Here is a 22,637-nt window from a genome sequence, read left to right as displayed (position 1 = left end):
TGAAGAAGGTAAAAATGTTTGGTATTTGGACAGCGGCTGTAGCAACCATATGACCGGACAAAAGGAAGCATTTATAAAGATTGATTCTTCAATCGGCTCGAAAGTTAAATTGGGCAATGGAGAACATGTCGAAGTGAAAGGGAAAGGAAGCATTGGAGTCACCACAAAGCAAGGAAGCAAAGTCATATATGACACGCTTTATGTGCCAGAATTAGACGAAAATTTGCTTAGCATTGGACAACTTCTGGAGCACGGCTATTCTCTAAACTTTGAGAATAGAGAGTGCATAATTTTTGACTCAGAAAGAAGAAGTGTTGCCGTTGTGAAGATGACTAGCAACAAGAGCTTTCCACTATCTTTCAACTATGAGAAAAATGTAAGCATGATGGCCAGAGAAGAGAATGACTCGTGTTTATGGCACAGGAGACTTGGGCATTTGAATTACGAAAGTCTCAAGTTACTCTATCAAAAGAAGATGGTGTATGGGCTGCCAAGAATCGAAGGAAAATCTGGTGTGTGTGTGTGTGTGTGTGTGTGTGTGTGTGTGTGTGTGTGTGTGAAGGATGTGTCCTTGGCAAACACCACCGGCAACCATTTCCAAAGGAAGGTGCATGGAGAGCCAAATAAGTGTTGGAACTTGTACACACAGATGTGTGTGGTCCTATGAATACTTTGTCTCATGGCAAAAACAGGTACTTTATCTTGTTTATTGACGACTTTACCCGCATGACTTGGGTATATTTCATGAGACAAAAATCTGAAGCGTTTTTAATTTTTAAGAAATTTAAAGCATTAGTTGAAAAACAAAGTGGCAGATTTATAAAGATGCTGAGAAGTGATCGAGGGAAGGAGTACACCTCAAATGAATTTCACAAATTTTGTGAAGATAAAGGTGTTGAAAGACAGCTCACTGTTGGCTATACACCTTAGCAAAATGGTGTGTCTGAAAGAAAGAACCAAACTGTGACGGAGATGGCGAAATCTATGCTACTTGAGAAAGGTTTACCTAAAACCTTTTGGCCCGAGGCCGTTAACACTGCTGTGTATTTGATGAACAGGTGTCCAACAAAGGCTGTATGGAAAAAGACTCCATTTGAAGCCTGGAGTGGAAGAACACCGTCGGTGAACTATCTTAAATTTTTTGGATGTGTTTGCTATGCTCAAATTCCAAAACAAAAGAGGACAAAGCTGGAAGAAACAAGTGAAAAATGTGTCTTTATTGCCTATAGTTCCATGTCAAAGGGCTATAGACTTTACAACTTGAAGACAAACAAGGTGATCATTAGTCGGGATGTTGTATTTGATGAGAATGCTTCTTGGAATTGGGAAGAAGACAAAATGAAGGAGAAAACAGTCCCTGCAATCATATTACAACAGCAAAATTTAGCAGCTGAGAATGAGCAACCAGCTCCATGTACACCAAGTTCCTCATCCTCTCCAATTTATCCAAGTTTCAAGTTCATCATCTCCCAGCTCAACTCCAATAAAATTGAAGGATTTGAGTGATGTTTATGCAAGATGCAACTATTGTGTTGTGGAATCAGAAAATTTTGATTAAGCAATCAAAGAAGATGTTTGGAGGACTGCGATGCAAGAAGAGATAAATGCCATTGAGAAAAACAAAACATGGCAGCTAGTTGAAAAGCCAAATGACAAAGAAGCTATTGGATTAAAGTGGGTGTACAAATTAAAGCATAATCCAGATGGGTCAATTCAAAGAGCCAAGGCTAGATTGGTAGTAAAAGGCTATGCACAACAGACTGGAATTGACTATAGTGAAACTTTTGCCCCGGTTGCAAGATTGGATACTATACGAACAGTTATTGCATTAGCAGCTCAGAAAGGGTGGAACTTGTACCAACTTGATATGAAGTCAGCTTTCCTGAATGGAGAATTAAAAGAAGAGGTATACGTGCAGCAACCTCAAGGCTTTGTGACTAAAGGCCAAGAAGAAAAAGTTTACAAGTTGAAGAAAGCTCTCTATGGATTGAAACAAGCCCCTAGAGCATGGTATAGTGAAATTGACAGCTACTTCATTCAACAAGGATTTCAAAGAAGTTAGAGTGAGCACACCTTGTATGTGAAGCATCAAGGTAAAGATGATATCCTTCTTGTTGCCCTTTATGTTGATGATTTGGTGTATACGGGTAACAACAAGAAAATGGTTAAAAATTTTAAAATAGAAATGATGAAAAAATATGAGATGAGTGATCTTGGCTTGCTGCATCATTTTCTTGGTATTGAGGTTTACCAAGATGAATATGGAGTTTTTATTTGTCAAAGGAGATATGCTGAAAATATTTTGAAAAAGTTTGGCATGAATGGCTGCAAACCTGTTGATATTCCTTTAGTGGTGAATGAAAAATTAAAGAAGGAAGATGGTGGAAGATTAGTAGATGCAAGTATGTATAGAAGTTTGGTTGGAAGCTTGTTTTATCTAACAGCTACACGACCCGACTTAATGTTCGCTGTTAGTTTACTCTCAAGGTTCATGAGTAAACCAAGTCATTTACATCTTGGAGCAGCAAAACGAGTTCTAAGGTATGTCATGGGAACCATGGAGCATGGAATCAGGTTTGAAAAAAATTCTAAACTCGAAATTAAAGGCTACTGTGGCAGTGATTGGGCTGGAAGTGTTGATGACATGAAAAGCACTTCTGGTTATGTGTTCAGCCTAGGTTCAGGAGTAATTTCTTGGTGTTCGAAGAAACAAGACACTGTAGCGCAATCTTCTGCTGAAGCAGAATATTTGGCAGCTGGTTTGGCTACACAACAATCACTGTGGTTGAGAAGAATACTTGAAGATATCGGAGAAAAGCAAGAAGAAAGTTTGCTGCTTCACTGTGACAATAAATCAGCAATAGCCATGGCGAAGAATCCTGTTTTCCACAGTCGAACAAGACATATTAATATAAAGCACCACTTTATTCGAAGTGTGATCGAAGATGGCGATGTGCAGTTAGTGTTCTGCAGTTCACAAGAGCAGCTTGCAGACATTTTTACTAAAGCACTACCAAGAGGAAGATTTCAACAACTTAGAGAAGCAATGGGAGTTAAAGAGCAACACATTAAGGGGGAGTGTTAAAATTAATGTGTTGTAACCACCACTGACATTAGTAAGAATTATGAGAGAATTGCAACCATCAAATTCTAATTATTGTCTTTATTTAGAGTTATGTTAGAGTTGTAACATTAAGATTGAGAGAACCAAGAGTCCTCATCTTAATTATCATCTTATTGTATTTTATGTCAGTTTTGATTCAAGCCTATATAAAGGCTTTGTAATGTTAAGAAAGATATAGCAGTTGGTGGTGAATTCAATAAAATAGCAGTTTTAAAGCATATCTTCCACCAGTGGAAGTATAGTGAGAAAAGTGTCCTGTGCAGTTTTAAAGCATATCAGCCACCAGTGGAAGTATAGTGCAAAAAGTAACTAAATCCAGTTTTCCTCTGCAGAATACTGCAACACCATAATTTATCACATACCACCTCTAGAATACCACCAACAGATTTGAGTATTTAAAAATGTATCTGGATGTTATTTTTACGTGTTTGTCTTTTTCTATATTATTAACTTACAACATATATAATTGATTTTATTCCATAAAAAACATTATATAATATTATGCTCCATAAAACTATTTTATTTGCAATTTTTATGAAATAAAATAGTATATAATGTGTTATGAATCTTTGATCAAATGACAAATGATCAAACATTTCAACATCAAGACAAATAAAACTTTAGACTTAATGATCAGAAGAAGAACAAAAATTGAATGAAATAGTCACTTTCGTTTTATTGATGAATATTGATACCACATTACAATCTTGAAACACTATATAATTTTGTTTACAAGATTACAAAACTATTACAACGTGAGATCGATATTAAAGAATATATATTCAAAATATATGCTATATATAATTAACTAGACAAATTATATTTCAATTTTTTTTAGTTGAGTTATTTGAATATTAATTAACTTAATTATTATTTTTTTGATGAATGGGTGCGTGTAATAAAAAATAGAATTAAAGTGTAATAATGTGTTTTGATATATGGTACATGTACAACTTATACAAGTATGAAACTTAGAAAAAGAAAGTAAATCAATATGAATATAAATATATTCGAGAAAATGGGAACAGAAGGAGATATCCATAAATATAAATATAAAAGTATTTTATTTAAAAGTGTTTTATAAATGAAACGATCCACATCATCAGAAGGAGAAAAACTTACTTTTTTAAGTTCAGTGCCCCTGGGCACTTGTTAGCAATTCCCATATTTAATTTGCTAAATTAAGTGTTTGTAGTGCATATAAATGCAAGAAAATTGCTAACATAGAGGTTCCTTAAATTATATGGGTCTTGCTATATATTATGGTGTAAAATTAAATTCTAACTATATATCTAGGCAGATGCCTAGTTGTCTATCTTTGTGTTGTACTTGTATGACCATTTAGACAGATAGGGACCTCCAAATAACATTACTTCAACCAAAACATTTGGCTAATGAACATAGATTATTAAACACATTTCTAGGATATTATTGACCAAAAGTAAAAGCACTTTCCAACAATCATTTATAACATTTAAGCTAAACAGATATAACTTCCCAACACAAAATTTCCAACTACATGCATGTTTTCTATCTATGAAAAGTAAAACTAGCATTTAAGTATTATTATCCAATTTACATGAGCAAAGTATCAAACTACAATGCTAATGTTGATGATACTATCAAGATACTAAGAGCACACTTCTTTCCCTATTTGATATACTGAGAAAGCCACTGAAAGCCTTCACCATATCCCATCTTGCGTACAATACTACACATGAATACCTCCAAAGGACGGACATTGGAACCAGAAAGATTAACCTTGCCCTTGCCTGTAGTGAAGTTCGTGAGGCCCAGATTATAACGTAACTCGTCCTCTGAGGCAGCATAAGGAATGTCAATCTTGTTTCCTAAGATAAGGAATGGTACATCTGCAAGTGAGCCATCAGAAAGAAGAGCATTCAGCTCCTTCTTTGATTCCGCAAATCTTTCCTTGTCATATGCATCAACCAGGTAAACTACAGCATCCACCTGTACCATATACAATTTATAATTAACAATTTAACATGAAACCCAGTACACTTTGAAATCAAATTAAACACAGTCCAGTTAAAGACATGCAAAATATCTAGCATACTAACACTATACCAACATATGTGAGTGCATTCAGTTACTCCATTATCATTTTTTTAAAAGCTCTGTATCCAAACCTTAAGGACCCACTAATTCGAGGGACCAAACCCACTATCCACTATCGGGAGGCTCAATTACAGTCAAAGTAAAACTCCGTATAGACTATTCCAACACAGAAAATTGTTCACGCATAGCAGTATTTGAACCTGAGATCTTGAGTGAAGCACTGTCTAAGGTCTCGGGCCTTCACCAAGGTTAATTACTCCATTAACTTAATTCAGTATCTGTATCTACATGTGAGTAGATTCAATCACTCTATTAACTTGATTTATTATTGGTGTCTACATGTCGGTAATCTTTGAATCATATCTCAGTTCACACTGCATCTATAAAACCATGACACTCTAGAGATAATATCCGACAAGACCTATAGACCCTACAAAGACTTTATAGCTCAATTCACACTACACCTATACAACTAAACAAATAAGAGACTTAATATCCCAGTTCACATTACACCTATAAAACCAAGAGACTCTGTATTATTGGTTTGCATTTTGGAAAGGATAAAAAAAGTCATTATAGAGGTTGTAGCCAGCCATGAAGCAAAGCATAAGCATAAGGATCTTGAACAGAAAAGTTAATCAAATCATACAATGATGCAAAATCAATCAGAGTTTCCTTAATTTCAAAGATCAAATCAAAACCATCTAACAATTCCAAGTTCTAAATCAACAATCCACTCAATCAAAAAAATAACACCTAACTAAAAACCATTCACAAAACTGAAAAAAAGCACAAAACAAACCTGAGCATAATAATCACTCCAAACCCTACGAGCAATCTGGTGACCCCCCAAATCAAAAGCCTTAAACTTTATCTTCCCAATACTCAATTCCTCAGACGTTGGATGTTGAGTTGGTTGATGCTGTGCTAATCTCTGCAACATTTCAATTCCTCATCAACAAAAACCCTACAATTACATAAAACATCACAAAACTAAAATAAAATTCAAACCTCATCTTTCAGCATATGAAGCAACGTCGTTTTCCCTGCATTATCTAACCCTAGAAACAAAATCTTCGCCTCTTTTTGCCACAAACCAAGCGTAGCGAGAATTCCATAGAACCAATCAAACAGAAACATTTTACTTAACGGAGGAAATTTCCCGTCACCGTCACGGTTGCTGGAGCTACAACCGGAGAAGAAATACTCTTATTTTCTGTTCTAAATTTTATTTTGTCTTAAGTTAGTTTTTATAGTGGAGGGTGAATCAAGACTTGTTACCGGTTTGGCCGGTAGAATGTGGCTTTGGAAACCGGCAAAATTGCTGATGAGAGCAAGGGTGAGACTGGCTTAGCCGGTTATTGTGAGGAAATTCCAGTTGTGCGAGTTTGATTGGTTAGTACGCGTCATTGGGAGTCATTGTTAAAATTATTATTAAAATTAAAATCAACGTTGCGTCAACAAAAAAAATAAAAAATACCCATAGTTTTTTTTTCTAGTTATTACTACAGTATTATTTATGGTGAGAAAGGTGAAATGCCATACAAATTTCTTTAGAATGTACTAATTAGTTACCTCTCTAAGAAAAGAATAAGTTGGATAAAGTAAAATGTGTTTGAATCATTACTAATAAAAAGGGTTTGAATTCTATTTAAAATCCATGGCGTCCGTCTTGGATTTATCTTGAGTGAAAAGAAATCTTAAATTCTTAAGATTTTTTTTTAATATAAAGAGAAGTGGTTTTAAATATATAAATAATTTATATTCAAACCCACTCAAATTACACACATTCAAAGCTTTAAAGAATTACTCATTACATTTTGCCCAAAAATATATTTGGAATGCATCTTCATAATAATCATTAATTTAAAATTCAATTTTTTACGCTCATCGAACTTTACATAGATGTTTTTCTGGACGGGTTTAAATTAAAGTAACTTGCACCAAACACTTTCTCATTCCTTCTTCATTTGTTGCACTTTCTTCACAAATCCTTCAAAGAGCTCTTGAGTAATCTTCAAGTATGTCATTTTTCAAGCTTCAAGGGAACAAGTTAGTGTTGGTTCGTTTGACGCATAATCGTCCACTTCATATAGGTATATGTCTCATACTTCAAAGGTCGTGCGTCTCAGACTTCAACCTCCTGATGGCACGTATATCTTGCTGACCCTTCAGATTAGAAGTCCTTGAAGCCTAACAAGAGGAACCTCTTGATGTTGTTACTCCCATTCTTAATAGTTTTCTAATATGCTCCTATGGCACCTCCTTACTTCCTCTTTATGCATAACATCTTGTTAGACATGCGTAGGGAAAGAGATATATATTTAATTACTTTGATGTTACGTATGTTTCATACTAATTGAATTGCGAGTGATGATGATATATTTATTTTTACAGGAGCGCTAAATTGTATTAAAAAACATGTTGAAAAGATTTTGAACCCTAAACAGAATGGATACGCATGGTTTCAAAGATTGTGTTTGTTACTCTTGGCTTATAGGTTTATGTGCCGCTTGATACAAGAACGTTAACCATGTCATGTTGGCGGCTTTTGTGGAGAGCAACACATGGATATGTCATATTTCCACATTCCTCATGGTGAGATGTCCATCACCGTCGATGTTGTCTTAAACCTTATGTATCTTCCGATTAGGGGAATATTATTATACCATTCTCGGATCAACATAGGCGAGGCATTTGAAATGATGGTTAACTTGTTGGGAGTTGGCCCATATGAGGCCCTATAGGAGATGAATGCCACGAGATGCTCGGATGCCCGATTTTCATACATGGTGAAACTGTACAAATACCACGGGGCAATGAGGTCGAAGGTGGTGAGGACCAGGTTTTGTTCCATAGACATTGTGCATCGAGGTGTTACTTCCTGTACTTGGTTGGCACGACAATATTTATGGAAAAAAGTGAAATCTACGTCGATGTAGTCTACCTGACATACTTCACTGACTTAAAACGAATCCACAATTACAATTAGGGAGTCGTGTGTTTGGTTTAACTATATTCCAAACTAGGTGAAACTTGTCGTTAGAAAGCAAGACAAATGACAGGAAGTTGCACGTTGTATATGGTAATATATTTGCTACTTTTATTTGTAGTAATATTTTTCATAACATCAGTTTCTAGTGTTTTATCTGGACCATTTTTCAAGCGTGGATAATCTCTCACTTTCCTCTCATATGTGACTGGGAACCTGAGATGGAGTACGCTGAGGATTGGACGTCGGTTTGCACCCTTTCCCTGCAAAAAGGGAATCGGGCGATAGAGATGTATCAGTGTTTATTGATCTCACTGTAGCGGATTGACATATGTTTTGCCTATACAACAATCACTGTCGTACACTTCCTTTGAATGACATAGATTTCTACTATGTATAGTTGACTTATGGGTCGCACTTGATTTATCTATATCTGCCTGAGCGGGTCATACACCATTTCGGTTTTATTCTAATTATTCCAAGACCTCCCTTTGTACCGGCTCTTTAAACAGTCTGTCGCAGAGATCTTGATGTCATACTAGATGATTTCTATAGTCATCTAGTATCAAAGGAGGCACATAGTGTGCTAGCTCCTGCTCCATGGGCATATGCATAAGGCTACATCCAATGATTTTATCGAGTGTCTCATTCTTACATGATAACAGATTCCGCAGGAGCATTACCCAAGCCAACTCATCAAAAGATATTGGAAAATAAACCCGCTAGGGATGACCATGCCCATGATGTGTTGTCAGCCTGTCGGGGTATTATGAACATTAGTAGAGTAGATGTGTTGTCGGCCTGTCGATGTATTATGAACACTAGTAAAGTAGGCACAGTGTCTGGACAAGTTCACGAAGGCAATCATGCAATGGCCATCATACATGTCATGATGGCTGAGGCACAAAATGCATTGTAGTACATGAAACAAAGAATGAACCAGATGGCTTCGGTTAGATATAGCCAATAATTTGTATTATGGGTTATTGTTTGTATTTGTAAATTAATAACATTTGTAGTTTAAATTTGTATTAATGTTTGAATGTATATGACATTTTTTAATTTCATATATAAATGGTTGTGGTTTTACGATATCCTTAATATAAATGTCCTAGAAATATAAGTTGGCCTAAAAATATCAATTTTGAACACTTGCTGTCAACAGAAAAACTCCCAAAATGCTTTTAGGGTTATTTTTGTGGTGCATCTACGGAATCACCCATATTAATTTATGGAGAAGCATCTCCGAACCATTTTTTGACAAATTTGGGGTGGATGGTTAACTTGTGAAGCACAAAGTGCTTTCAAGGGATTGATCTTCTTATATGAATCCTATGTTTTGGGCTCATCCGAACTAGATTCAAATCCAAAAGGACTATTTCCATCACTGATTTTGGTGCTAAAGGTGATAGAATTTGTAGTTTTATATTTGTGGAAGCCTTAAAGCCAGCCTCACCGAGGCGAAGACTCAGAGAGCCCGCCCAGAGGAATTTATGATGTGTGAGTCAAGTAAGAGGAAGTATCTATTAACTCTTGAAAGATAGATTTTTAATAACTTCCCCTGATAAAAAGGGACTGGTTCACACCACTAAGGGACTCAAACCATAAATCCAAAAGGCCTATATAAATATTATGTCACCCAAGGAAAAAAGGAGAGATCATTCTTTACACCCTAAATAGCATAAGACTTACTAAGGTTTCAACACACAACTGACCATAACCAAAAGCTTTCTCCCAAACATCATCAATCATTTGCATAACCTCTCACTTCACATGAGTAGGAATCTTAAACTACCTAACAATACCAATGTATAAGAATTCTCGCTGTCATAGATAAGCCCTAAACACCATATTGTGTTATAAACCTACTAAGGGCTCTCAGTCTTCCTGCCCTTACAGGGGGAACGCACGCACTTGTACTTCTTGACCAGTACAGTGACCCCCACTAAGGGGATCCGTAAAACTAACCTAGGTCCCATATATTTTTATCTCCATCATCCTTCTTATTGTTACCCTTAACTCTTATGCTTAGCCACTGTTAGTTATGGTTAATAAAAGAGATTTATCCCTCGTGTTGGAAGGCACCAGTGGTAGCAATGATGTCGATGCAATGACGGAGATGCGTGTCACCATGGACGAATTACGTCGCTATAACCAAACGTTGGAGGACAACGTCCATAGCATCAGATAACATAAACAGGATTCCAACCCCTATAGGAGATGAAATTGTTGGATCTCTAACCACTCTCAGACTAGATATGGGCGCACATGTCCTAGAGGATGTCAAACATTCATCCTTGGCCAAGTTTGATAGGTTCAGGGATCCCACAAGTATATTGTCTCCAATAATACACAAATGGCCATCATAAGAGCGCCCGACTCCTTAAAATACAAGTTTCTATCTGGAACTTTCAAGGATGTCGCCCTCATATGGTATATGGGTTTACCCCGTGCTTCCATGAAAAACTACTAGGAACTGGTAAAGAAACTAGTACACTATCAGAGTCCTTGAGGGATTATCTCGTCCGCTTTAATAAAGCCACCATCAGGGTCGTCCCACTAAATTAATAAATGTTTGTGGGGGCATTCCAAAATAGACTTAAGGCGTGATACTTCAACGAGTCCCTCACACAAAAACCATCCTTGTTGTTGGCGTAAGTGGTCACCATTGTTGAATGCTACATAGAGGGTGAGGAAAGCAACGTCAAAAAGAAGATGCGCGATGTCAAGGAGCCTGTTTCAAATGCTGAGAGCTTACACCCTTGGAGTAAGAGCAGTTATACCTCACCCCTAAAGGACAAGTTGGTGTTTAAAATGGTAGGTTAGGCAATAGAGAAGTTCACACCTTTTAGGGAAAATATATATTCATTTAGAGACTTATATGATATATTAGTCATTGTAGTTATTACTTTCTCGTGATAAGCAAAAGGACAGTTGGAAGTTTACAAGTTTAAAGAGATTACTTCAAATGAAATTATGTATGATTTATAATTTGTGATCGTTAATATGAAAATATGAAGTTATACTAATTTGGGTTAAATATGTCTGGAGTCCTCATAAATATCTCAACATATAATTTTAGTCCCTACAAATTTTCTTCAAATAATGGTTCCTATAAAGTTTTTTGTTCACAATTTTTGTCTATGGCGTCTAATCGGTCTAACGAAAGCTAAAGTGGCATGTCACGTTATGTGCCACGTCATTTAAAGTCAACATCATATTTGACTTCAAAAAAATGTGTTAGATTGCGGGGGTTTCAAACCTCTCTAAATTAAAATAAAATTTAAAAAATTCCAATCCACCAACATTTGAGAAATTTCTCTGAGAATGGTTGATTCATTAAAGATATACCAACAATTTATTCTCAACGTTTGCCCCCAACTGTTTGTTAAAATACCTCCAACCTCGTTGATTTAGATGACATCATCTTTCTCAAATGTGTAGATTTTAAAAGTTACTACTAATTTTAAAATAGATAAATCATCTTGTATCGAAGGCTCTAAAATGTGCTACAAACACTGTTATTTGTGTTTCTCAGTTCTATAAATTCACTGTGATCATGCAAGTCAACATTGTCTCAATTTTTTTACATTTAACAAATACGCAAAGCTAATTCATGGACACACATCTAAAGTTTAGCTTGGTAATTCATGGATACACATCTAATTCAGCTTGGTAATTCATGACACCCACTATCTGAAGTTTATGGATATATATTCCAGGCAATTCATGGACACAACAAACTCTATACGCATGCTTGTTTTGGGTTGTTGTGTTTGAATTGCATGAACTTAGCTTGAAACATCTTACAAGAGATAATCAGTACATAATCATATGAACTATGAATATAAATAGTCAAAGATTGATTATTAAACCTAACACACATATGTAATCGGGGATTTTGTTCCCATGTTAATGACCAAAATTTAAGTTGAAATGCAATCCTTAAATATTACTATCTGTAAGGGTTGATTCAAGTTAAATGCAATCCTTATTATTTTTTGAATGGTATAATCTTCCAAGCATTAACTTGAAAAATAATTCTATCAAAGGAAGCATACATATAACTGAATAAGCTTCTAAATCTAAGAAATTTACAACATTTGGCTTCAACCCTCTTTCCTTCATTTCATGCCGATACAATTGATTAAAGAATTGAATGTTATCACATCAGGTTCATATCCTATATCTTTCATTTCCTCATAAACAAAAGTTACTTCAAGCAATAACAGAAACAAATGGGTTTCAAACACAAAAACAAAAACAAAAACAAGGTGATTCCAAAACCACCTTCATCAGCTTCAAATTCGTTAACAACACCGAAGGATGAGAGCATGAAAGCAGCGACATTGAGTTATGGGCATCAATTAACATTTTTGTGATGTTGGTGGGCATGGTGTCTGTAATACGGTGAACTGAATTTTATAATTGAAAATGTACAGTAAGCAAGAGTCGCCACCAACTTTTATTTTATCCAAACAAATTCAGAAAGGCTAAAAGAAACAGAAAAAAACCTTTTAAAGAAATCTAAGTTCGGGGGGTAATTTATGCAAAGGGAATGTGTAAGGCACCCTTTGCATCCATGGTTTTCCATGGGCTCTTAATTGCTTTGCTTGCTCGTTTTCAGAAAATGTAGATGAAAGAGGAAAAAATGGACTTTAGCTCGTAAAATGAGCGTAGCCAGTTTTTGAAGAATTTTGAGAAAGAATATAGAAAATAGAGCATGGCAAGGCAATTAGGGGCAATTACCTTAAACTCAGATGATAAGTCTCTTTTTAGCCTTTCAGAATGAAAGGGTCAGTCCTTGCCATAAGAGGGCAGGAAGCCTTTCGTTTGGAGGTAGAAGGGTCATCGAATTATCATTCGCTCAAAGACTGACCCATGCCATAGAGAGGCATGTAGTCTAAGGGGAAGGATCAGAATAGCCTTTCGTAGGCAACCAGAAGATACCCCAGCCTTTTCCGTAGGCAACTTCCGAGGGTCGAGGTCATGTTAGTGTATCGAAGGCAGCATCATTAATTAGGGACCATGACCTTTAATCGAGGCAACATGGCTGAGGTATCCTCGTATTCGAGGGACTGGCTATTCTGCACAAAATACAAGGCAACAAGGCAACAAAGAGGTTACCCAAGAGTGTGCGTGTGTGCACCAATCACGTGATTATATTCAAGTATATTATCTTGTAAAATTAATGATTCTATGTTCGATTCGAAGGTTGCACTCCCTAGGATTACTAACCACGCAGTTTAACAGAAATAATTAACAAATATGGGGGAGGGAAATTGTAACCAGCGGATCCCTTAATAGGGTTTGACATAAGTAATAATAAAAGCAGAAAACATTAGGGTTAGGGTTTAGGGTTACCAACACTCGTAGCTTTGGCGGTCGACCAACCCTGAAAATTGAAAAGAAAGAATAAACAGAAAAAGGGGTGAGTGTATTATTTGTTCAGAGACAATTAGGGTTAACCCTAAAAATGAAAATAATAATAAAAGAAAAAGGGTAAAAGAAACTTAGCTTCGTGTTTTTGAAGGTTGATAATTGGAGGTAGCCTGAAGCATTGACTCTGACCATTGAAACATTGACAATAGAAAAAGAAGTAAGTGTAGGAGGAGTTCATTGTCAGCGGGGATCAAACCCTAAAAATAAAAGGTGAAAGAAAATTTAAATAAGGAAAGAATAGAACTTAACTTTTGTTTGACGTGGCGCGTAGTCGGAAGATGCTTTGAAGAGTAACCCTGAAAAGGCATAAGAAGAAAAACATTCAGTGTAGGGCATGATCTTCGTAAACCCTGATTAGGGTACGGATTTAAATGAGAAAATAATTTAATTAATTATTGGTCTTATGACCTAATTAATTAAATCGAGTCGAAAAATAGAATTGAATTTGAAATATATTTTTTTGGAATTTTTGGAATTAAAATATAATAAATGTGAAAAATTTTAAGTCTTTTAATAATTAGATGTAAATTAAAAATAATTTAAATAAAAGAACTTTAAAATAAAATAATAATAATTATTATTATTATGATATAAAAGAAAAAAAGTTTTTAGAAAACTAAATAAAAGGTTATTAATAAATACAAATAAAACAAAACAAAACAAATATATATATATAAATATCAATAAAGGGTTATGCAATTAAAAATAAAAATAAAATTAGAAACTTAGCTGGTCGATCCGGTGTGGTTGGGCGCTGATGAGCATGATACACCCTCGCTTCCAGATGCGTTGGATCTGCCTTGGATAAGATCTGACGGATATTGCGTGAGGGACCACCATACGTGCATGAGACGAAACGCATCAGATCCATTCATCCCCTTTTGAAAACACGCGCGCGGGTAAATTTGAAAGGGCCAACCGGAGTGTGCCACGTACCGTCTTCCTCGTCCCAAAAACCAGTAACGCCTTTTACAGCGCTTGCGATGGAAACGCTACAAAAGGTCTTGACTTTTTACACCTGTCAAATGCTAGCAACACATATATGCACAGGAAATAGAAAAGGAAACCATAGTTTGATTCGGTTTGTTCTTGCGACTTCAACCATGGCCATAATAAGGTCTAATTTTGGCTAAATCGTAAAGCCCTAAATTAAAGCTTCAAGATCCATCCATGGTGGATTTGTGTTCCTGCATCCAAACTCAACCAAATTTTCCAGAAACGTTCCATACATCACCACAATCATGAATATGCAATTAAATTTGATTAAAGATGCATGTGTTATGCGGATCGACAAAAAATAGAAAACAGCAAACCGAGGGGTATACGTGATGATTCAGCGCGCTTTCTCTGTGTATGAGTAATGGAATAGCTTCAGTGATGTCCAGGGAACACGTAGCAGTGCTTAGAACCGGTTGAATTGCCTTGTATCTCCAATTCGAATTCGAGATTTTCTTTGGTTTTTGAAGCTCGGGTTAGGTCTTCCAATGGCCGAATTCCTGAACCCTAGGGGTCTGGAGTGATCATGTATATATAGGTGAAGAGATTAGGGCAACAAAATTGAATTGAATCCTTACCAATCTTTGATTGAGATTTCTTTGAAATTTGATTGAAATATGTTATAAAATCTTTCTATTTTTGCCTTTAATTGAGTCAATCTTCTTGTAATTCCCCTGTGTACGAAATTGTGATGATTGTGGGGTATATTTGAAGATTGGATTTGATACCAAACAAATTTTCTTTCAAATCTTTTGATTTTCTTTAATTTTAATGAATTTTAAATGAATAAAAATTCTTATAAAATTAATTAAAATCAAATAAATTCGTGGCAAATGGTTATTGGGCTTTAGATGACTTAGGGATCAAGGTTGAATAAAAATATCTTAGGCCCATTTGCAAAAATATTCAAACTTCTTCACATTTTTCCCTCCAAAATAACCCAACTTTAGCAAGGCCTATCCCCCTCAATTTTTGAGGTATGGGGGTGTTCTAGGGCTTTTTAGAAACCTTGGAGAGTCCCCTAACCAGTGTCTTTGGTCTCATATCAAAATTATTTTTCATGCTCATTTTATGTCCTTTTGAAAAAAGTGTCTTTTTGTTGACTTTTGAAAGGGACCTGAAATGTTTTGGTCCATATCTCTCAAATGAAGCATTTTTAGACTTGGCATGTGAGAGACAAAGTTGTAGAGAACCAAATTTCCTTCAAGATGAGATTTGGATGGAAAATTTCTGACGTTCTATGTGAGAGTTATGGCTGGTCAAAGTTCAGTTGACTTTTCCTATGCAAAACCCTAATTTAGAAACCTTTTGATTTGTTGATTTTTGATCTTTCCTTTGAATAAATCAAACCCTATTTTCATAGCCTTGTGTAGGAGAATGTGTATATGAGTTTTGTGTATTGATTGGCATTTGTATAAGAGAAATAGTATGGGCAAATTTTGGGGTATGACAGTGTCTCATTTCATGTAAACAAATTTTAAGAAAAGAATCCTCAAATTTAGGGAGGCTTGTAACCCCCACAATCTAACTCTTTGTCTATAGTGTTAACTTGAAGTGACATGGCGTGAAACATGGCGTGCCACGTCAGCTTTCGTTAGATCAAATAGACGCCAAGGACCAAAAGCATGGACATAAAACTATAATGAGGATCAATGTTTGAAAGAAAAATCTAGAGAGACTAAAATTGAATGTTGGTCTATTTATAAGGATTAAAAACATACAAAGACAAGAAACAGACAAATTGTCTATGCTGATGGGGGTTGATATATGGAACTCGTGCTTCTGAACTTCAACGAATAGTTGTAAAAGTTCTTATTTAGTCAACTTCAACTAGAAATTGTGAGCGGAATTGGAGTACTTTTACCTACATACATACAAAGACAAGAAACAAACAAGAAACAGACAAATCATCTTTGCGTTTTACAACATGAAGCTAAAGATGAGTACCACTATGAGAAGAAGTTAGGAAAACATTGAAAGAAGCCTCAATCTTATCAACCTTTATCATATATTTCAAAAAGTCTATTTATATATGTGGATTGAGGAGAAAGAGAGGGACCAGTGTGGGATGGAACTCAAAACTCACAATGGCTTCCAATTGATTCTGATTATAAGATTGAAGAAATACTTTATGGTGATGTCTCGAATTCATGCTAAACACCCACTTAAAGTGGTGATGCTGGTTTAAGCCCACCCAATGGGGGAATAGTGACAGTAGCAGCGATAATGGTAGTGATGTTAATAGAGAATAAATCAATAAATAAGTCAAGGTCCATTTTTTTCAAGAAGAAGCATATAATAGACGTGATCAAAATCTATTGCCTTGTATAAGGGAACAAGTTTCATCTAATGATATGATTAGTGATGGTAGTAGTAACGGTTGAGGTAGACGTGATAAAAGTAAGAGGCATGGAACGAATCCATCGGATGATTCTTCCTCGTCAAGTAAAGCACAGTCATTTACTGATTTTGGCTGTGTTGCACCATTTGACGGTAGTTAAGATATTTATCTATCATATTTTCAAATTCCTTCTTACATGTCACAAGGGTATTATCCATACATGTCAAATCTAAACACACAATTTTATAATCATCCTCATATGAATTACCATGAATCATCAACAAAATTTTCACACGACCACTAATAAATTGAACCACCAAGAAATTATGGATTGTTTGATTATGTATTTGGAGGGAGTGGAAGCAATAATGATAAAAGTGGTAGTGAAAATTATGATCCTACATGTCGTTTTACCATGTGGTCACTACTTATGCAAGCAATAATTATTCACCAAACTCTTTGAAAATTATTAGTAGTGTACTTATGATGTGAACTTAATATAACTAAGTTGTCATGAATATTGTTTAACGATGTGATATGAATAATTATTATTTATTAGCATACTTATTTTCAATTGCTTAAAGATATGTTTATTAAATATATTATTAATAGTAGTTATTAAATTATATTCTTATTTTTGTTACTTTATTCATTTCAAGCAACTTACAATAACTAAAATAATATTTATTTTAAGTTATTATATACTATATAACCTACAAATAATTTTATTATGTAATGTTATGATTAATTCACACTGACATAATAGTTATTCGCAATACAACACCTGTACCGACTAAAATAGCGAAAGTCATACGCGAATGCGACCATTATTTTAAACCTTGCATATACCAACAGAATAGAAAACATGTTTAACATATTTATCAAATAAGAATACGTCTAAAGTATATTGCTAAAAAAATTTGAGTATAAGAAACATCATACTTTAGATATGATGGGGACAAATGTCCCTTTTGTATTCTGATTTTTCTTCTTTGGTGTTATGCATATATACAAATATTATATTAAGAATCACAGATGATTAATTTTACTAGTAAACTTAAGTTTAAAGTTATGGAAAATATTTTATTATTATTGTTTGATGTGATTTACATTTTAATCATAAAATCTCTCAATAATAATTTTAGGCCTAATGCAATATTTTGCCCCTTAACTTAATTTTAGTGTTCACTTTCGTTCTTTATTTAATAAAAGTTCATTTTAAGTCATTCAATTGAAGTTACGTTAGCCACATTAGTCATTTCTGTTAAATTTTGTCAAAAATCGTTAACTTGAGCAAACATGGCACTCCAGTTGGTATTATTTTGGTTGACATGAAATTGTTTTAATTGACATGAAATATTTATTTCATTAAACATCAATTTCGAATTAAAAAACAAAAGATGATGAAACGTTGCAAGCATCGATTCTTTTCATTTCACTTCCAAACACAAGCTTTAACTCTATTTAATTTCACTGCATCTGACAAAGAGATGAAACCCATAAATCGAAAAGCTGAAGAGAAACGAATTGCATTCAAAGTTAAGATTGTTATTCATCTTGCTCACGTTTGAAGACTTCACCGGATTAGTGTATATTCAAGAGGTGTGGATACTTAACTCTAACTTGCTAAAAATAAACGCTTTTTTCTTTATTCATCTTCCTTTTTGCTTTTTCTTTATTATAATTTTTATTTTTCTCTAGATTGGTATGTGATTCTTTCTGATTTTTGAGACATTACACTCAGATATGTGTTTTTTGTTTGTTGATTAGGTCTTGATTCAACTCGATCAATGATCTATCGCTAATGTCACATCTAACATACTAATGAATAAGGGTGTTACTGCCTTCTATAAGTTTTTTTTCTTCCATTTTTTCGTTCATAGATTTTTGTTTGTTTATTCTCTATAGATAAGATGTATGTTGATGATTTCAATGTTGGATGATTGTGCTATTGATTCCAATACAATTTATTTTAATTGATATAGTAGGAGATGGTAGCAATGATGAAAATAAGGAAGAAAGTGTGAGTATTTCAAGGCAGAGGGTTGCCTCGAACATATTCAGCAGTTCAACAAGATGTCCAATAAGGCATGACCTTTTAGAATTCCAACCCAATAAACCAAGTTGGAATCTATACTAGTAAATATAAAAGAGTATATGCATGTTTTATAGTTTTAAAGGATCTAATGCACGAGTGTGATCTATATGATGATATTGAGTATTATATAACAATTGATGTTATTTATTGGGGTTTAAAAATAATGAGTTAATATTAATTAGGTTAGTTTAATGAATATTCTTGATTCAGGGTTATAATGCCCTAAGAACATAATTTTGCTTTGCGTAATTTGGTTTGGAAAAGTCAATAAGCAAATGGAAAAGTTAGTCATTCTTGGACACTAGATCTATCACATCTCATGTATTACCATCATATGAGGACATATGGAAGTCAGTATAAAACTAACTTTTTGTGTATTCTTTATTGCAACTTTTCACATATCACATTTCCATATTTATGATAATGACATATTTACCATGAGATTGTAATTTATAAAAGATGGTAATATGGAGATGTGTTAGTATTAGGTAGATTAGTGGCTAAAGATAACCAATTTTGCTTGTTATATTATGTTACTATTTGTTATTAATCTCTAAATATATGTTGGGAGTATTGTGTCTGTGTAGGAGGGAGGTGAGGAAAAATAGGAAAAAAAAACCTAAATTGGATGTTAGCAATGGCGACAATACTAGCCATGAGAATGAAACGAGTGAAATATCATATCCTCATAAAATTGATGATCTTCATGCTCAAGTTAGGGATAAAGCTGATAACGATAAAGAAGATGTTGACAAGTGATTCAAAACAAATGTGCCAACAAGTGATTTGAGTGAAAAGAAAGTGGAAGAGAAATCCAATCAAAAGTTTTAGTCACACTCTTGTTATATTTTTTACATCATTAACAACTTGCGGAGGTTTTTAACGTCTGAAAACAAAATCCCTCAAATTTAAACCAAATATCAGGTTCTTAATGCATATGCTAACTTAGTAATTCAACAATTACCTTATTGTCATGTCATGTATGCATGAATTAACATTTTTTTTTTTAACAATTTAACACAAATGACCAACTAAACTAACAAAGCAGTTTTTAAAAAACTAATATATAACATTTATTAGATAATAATGAATTAAAGTAAAAGATAAAATTAAGTTAAAGAAATTCGTCACTAATTAAACCATAATTTTATTGTGAGCCTCTTAGTGAAATATTGCACTTTGTCAACTTGTTTTCCTCTTCTTAGTGTGTGTGAAAATTATACCTTGTACCCCTGCTTTTATCCCAATACCCCTACCAAAAAAAATTTTGGACAAAATTACCCCTGTATAAATAGTGAAAATTACCAAAATTTTCACTTTTTCACTCATTTTCACTCATTTTTACGTTGCAGCAAGAGGGAATTTTTTAGCCCAAAAACCGGATAACCCAGCCTCCAGATTTCCGGTTCATCAGACTTAGAGAAGTAAGTTTTTTTTTTAAAATATCTCAACCGGATAACCCAGCTATGGGATTTCCGGTTTTGTTTGTTTTCTATTTTACATAGCCGGATAACCCATTGATGGGGTTTCCGGTTCATTTGCACATAGCCGGATAACCCAACAAGGGGATTTCCGGTTCTTATGGGCCTTAGCCGGATAACCTAGTCTTTGGGTATCCGGTTCATAGTTTTTTTTTTTGTTTTTTTTTTTTTGTTTTTCTTTTTTGTTTTTTTTTTTGTTTTTTTTTTAATATCATTTTATTTAATTGTTAACTATTTGATTTTTTGTTTTTTAGTGGTTCGAAGAAGAGGAGGTGCGATCGACGGAATGCGTCAAAGAGGACGACAACGTCGAGAGGCTGATGGCGAGGGAGCTGCTCCTGAGGTTGATCCGCAGCATCCGGCATTTCCCGGAGGACCTACGGATACATCATTATTGGTTAGATATCAGAGGCACGTTGCATATCATTTATGGTTGGGCGAGGTACGTAAATATTTTCTTAAATGTTTTTTTAAATTACATGTACTTATATATTAACATATATTACAAATTATTTTCAGGAGAGACGACCAAAGCCGACCTTAAAGGTTGCTGCGCATGGCAGCAAATTAATAGGATGGGTTCCGGCAATGCTCCCAAGGCAGATGGAAAATTGGTTAGTTGCATCTGGCCTTTCATCTTTGCAGCATACTAGTTTGTCGAGGGTAGATACGCATCTATTATCTGCTTTTGTTGAGAGATGGCATCCTGAAACATCGTCATTTCATATGCCGTTCGGCGAGATGACCATCACGCTAGACGATGTTTCTTGTCTTCTTCATGTACCGATTAGGGGCCAGCTGGTTGACCCCGATGTTGTTGTCACCGATTATGATGCCATCCATCTAGCTGTTGAGTTGTTTGGTGTTTCACTGAGTGATGCAACTGAGGAGGCTTCTGCTGTAAGGGGTCCTTACTATAAATTAGATTGGTTGAAGCAAGTTTTTGAGCAACAAAGAGCTGCGGATAACTTTACAGGCGCTATGAGAGCATACATGATGTTGCTATTAGGTTGTACCATTCTTGCCGACAAGACGTTTACTCTTGTCGAGGCAAAATATCTTCCACTTTTGAGAGATTTGGATAATTGTGGAAACTATTGCTGGGGGGCAGCTGCACTGGTTACTCTGTATAGATACTTAGGGGATGCCTCATTTTATTCATGCAAGCAGCTTGGCGGTTATGCCTCTCTTCTTCAGGTTTAAAATTTTACTTATTATTTAATTATACTTAATATCTAATATTTTAGTTTAATTTAGTTTATTATAATTTAGTTTAATTTATAATAGTAACTTTTACTTTTGTTTCAGTGTTGGATTCATGAGTACTTTCCAACTGTTGGAAAGAGAGGTACTTCTGGGTTATTTGGCATTGATATTCCGATGGCTAGGGCGATGAAATGGGAATATAGGCAGGGGACGCAAAAAGTGGCTGACATCCGAGCTATGTTAGATCAGTTGACTCCTCACGATATTGCCTGGCGCCCTTTTGAGGATCATCGGGTGCACCGTCCTTTTGATGATATCTGTTTGTATCGGGGTGGTTTGAAGTGGTTTGGTACTGTAGTTCTATATTTACCTGACAGATGCTTGCGTCAGTTTGGATACAGACAGTACATACCGACTGCTCCTCCTAATGTAGACACACTTGATGTGGATGTTGAGTGGGCTACATATAGGCAGAGTGTGTTGCAGGTGACCCGATCCCACGATGATCCCCCAGCTGCGTTTGCCACCATACCATATGAGACAGACGATGATTATTTGGCGTGGTATTATACGGTGTCACATCCTATATTGAGAGCACCAAGAGGTGATCAGCCGATGGAGGTACCAGTGCCTGACTATGACGAAGGACCGTCAGACCCGAGATTATCATATATATCTCATGAGCTTCATCATTACTTACAGCGTCATCAGGCTGTTCCTGAAGACGAACAGTTTCTGGAGATATTTAGAGCACTCAGACTTGCACAGGGCGGACCATTACCTAGGGAAGGTCCAATTACTTATGACCATGAGTCTGATTGATGTCACATTTTATGTTTATATTTATGTTTTAGTTTGAGACTTATGTATTGTTATGA

At 35.1% G+C, this 22,637-nt stretch overlaps 2 protein-coding genes across 2 annotated transcripts; one reads left to right on the top strand and one right to left on the bottom strand.

Annotated features, from left to right (window-relative positions):
- Nucleotides 1–4,575: 4,575 nt before the first annotated feature.
- LOC131602482 (GTP-binding protein SAR1A-like) lies at nt 4,576–6,424 on the bottom strand. Its single transcript, XM_058874609.1, has 3 exons — nt 6,215–6,424; nt 6,006–6,137; nt 4,576–5,095 (listed from the first exon to the last, which is right to left on the bottom strand). Exons 1-3 carry the CDS (start codon nt 6,341–6,343, stop codon nt 4,775–4,777), a joined length of 582 nt encoding a protein of 193 aa, XP_058730592.1. The 5' UTR covers nt 6,344–6,424; the 3' UTR covers nt 4,576–4,774.
- Nucleotides 6,425–8,850: 2,426 nt separating this feature from the next.
- On the top strand, nt 8,851–22,581 carry LOC131661650 (protein MAIN-LIKE 1-like). Its single transcript, XM_058931274.1, has 4 exons — nt 8,851–9,055; nt 20,808–20,995; nt 21,073–21,750; nt 21,862–22,581. The coding sequence occupies exons 1-4, from the start codon at nt 8,851–8,853 to the stop codon at nt 22,579–22,581; spliced, it is 1,791 nt and encodes a 596-aa protein (XP_058787257.1).
- The last annotated feature ends 56 nt before the right edge of the window (nt 22,582–22,637 follow it).

The sequence above is a fragment of the Vicia villosa genome, linkage group LG1 (assembly GCF_029867415.1).
Source record: "Vicia villosa cultivar HV-30 ecotype Madison, WI linkage group LG1, Vvil1.0, whole genome shotgun sequence".
NCBI lineage: Eukaryota > Viridiplantae > Streptophyta > Magnoliopsida > Fabales > Fabaceae > Vicia > Vicia villosa.
Note: the sequence above shows the minus strand (reverse complement) of the source record. Positions and strands in the feature narration are given on the sequence as shown.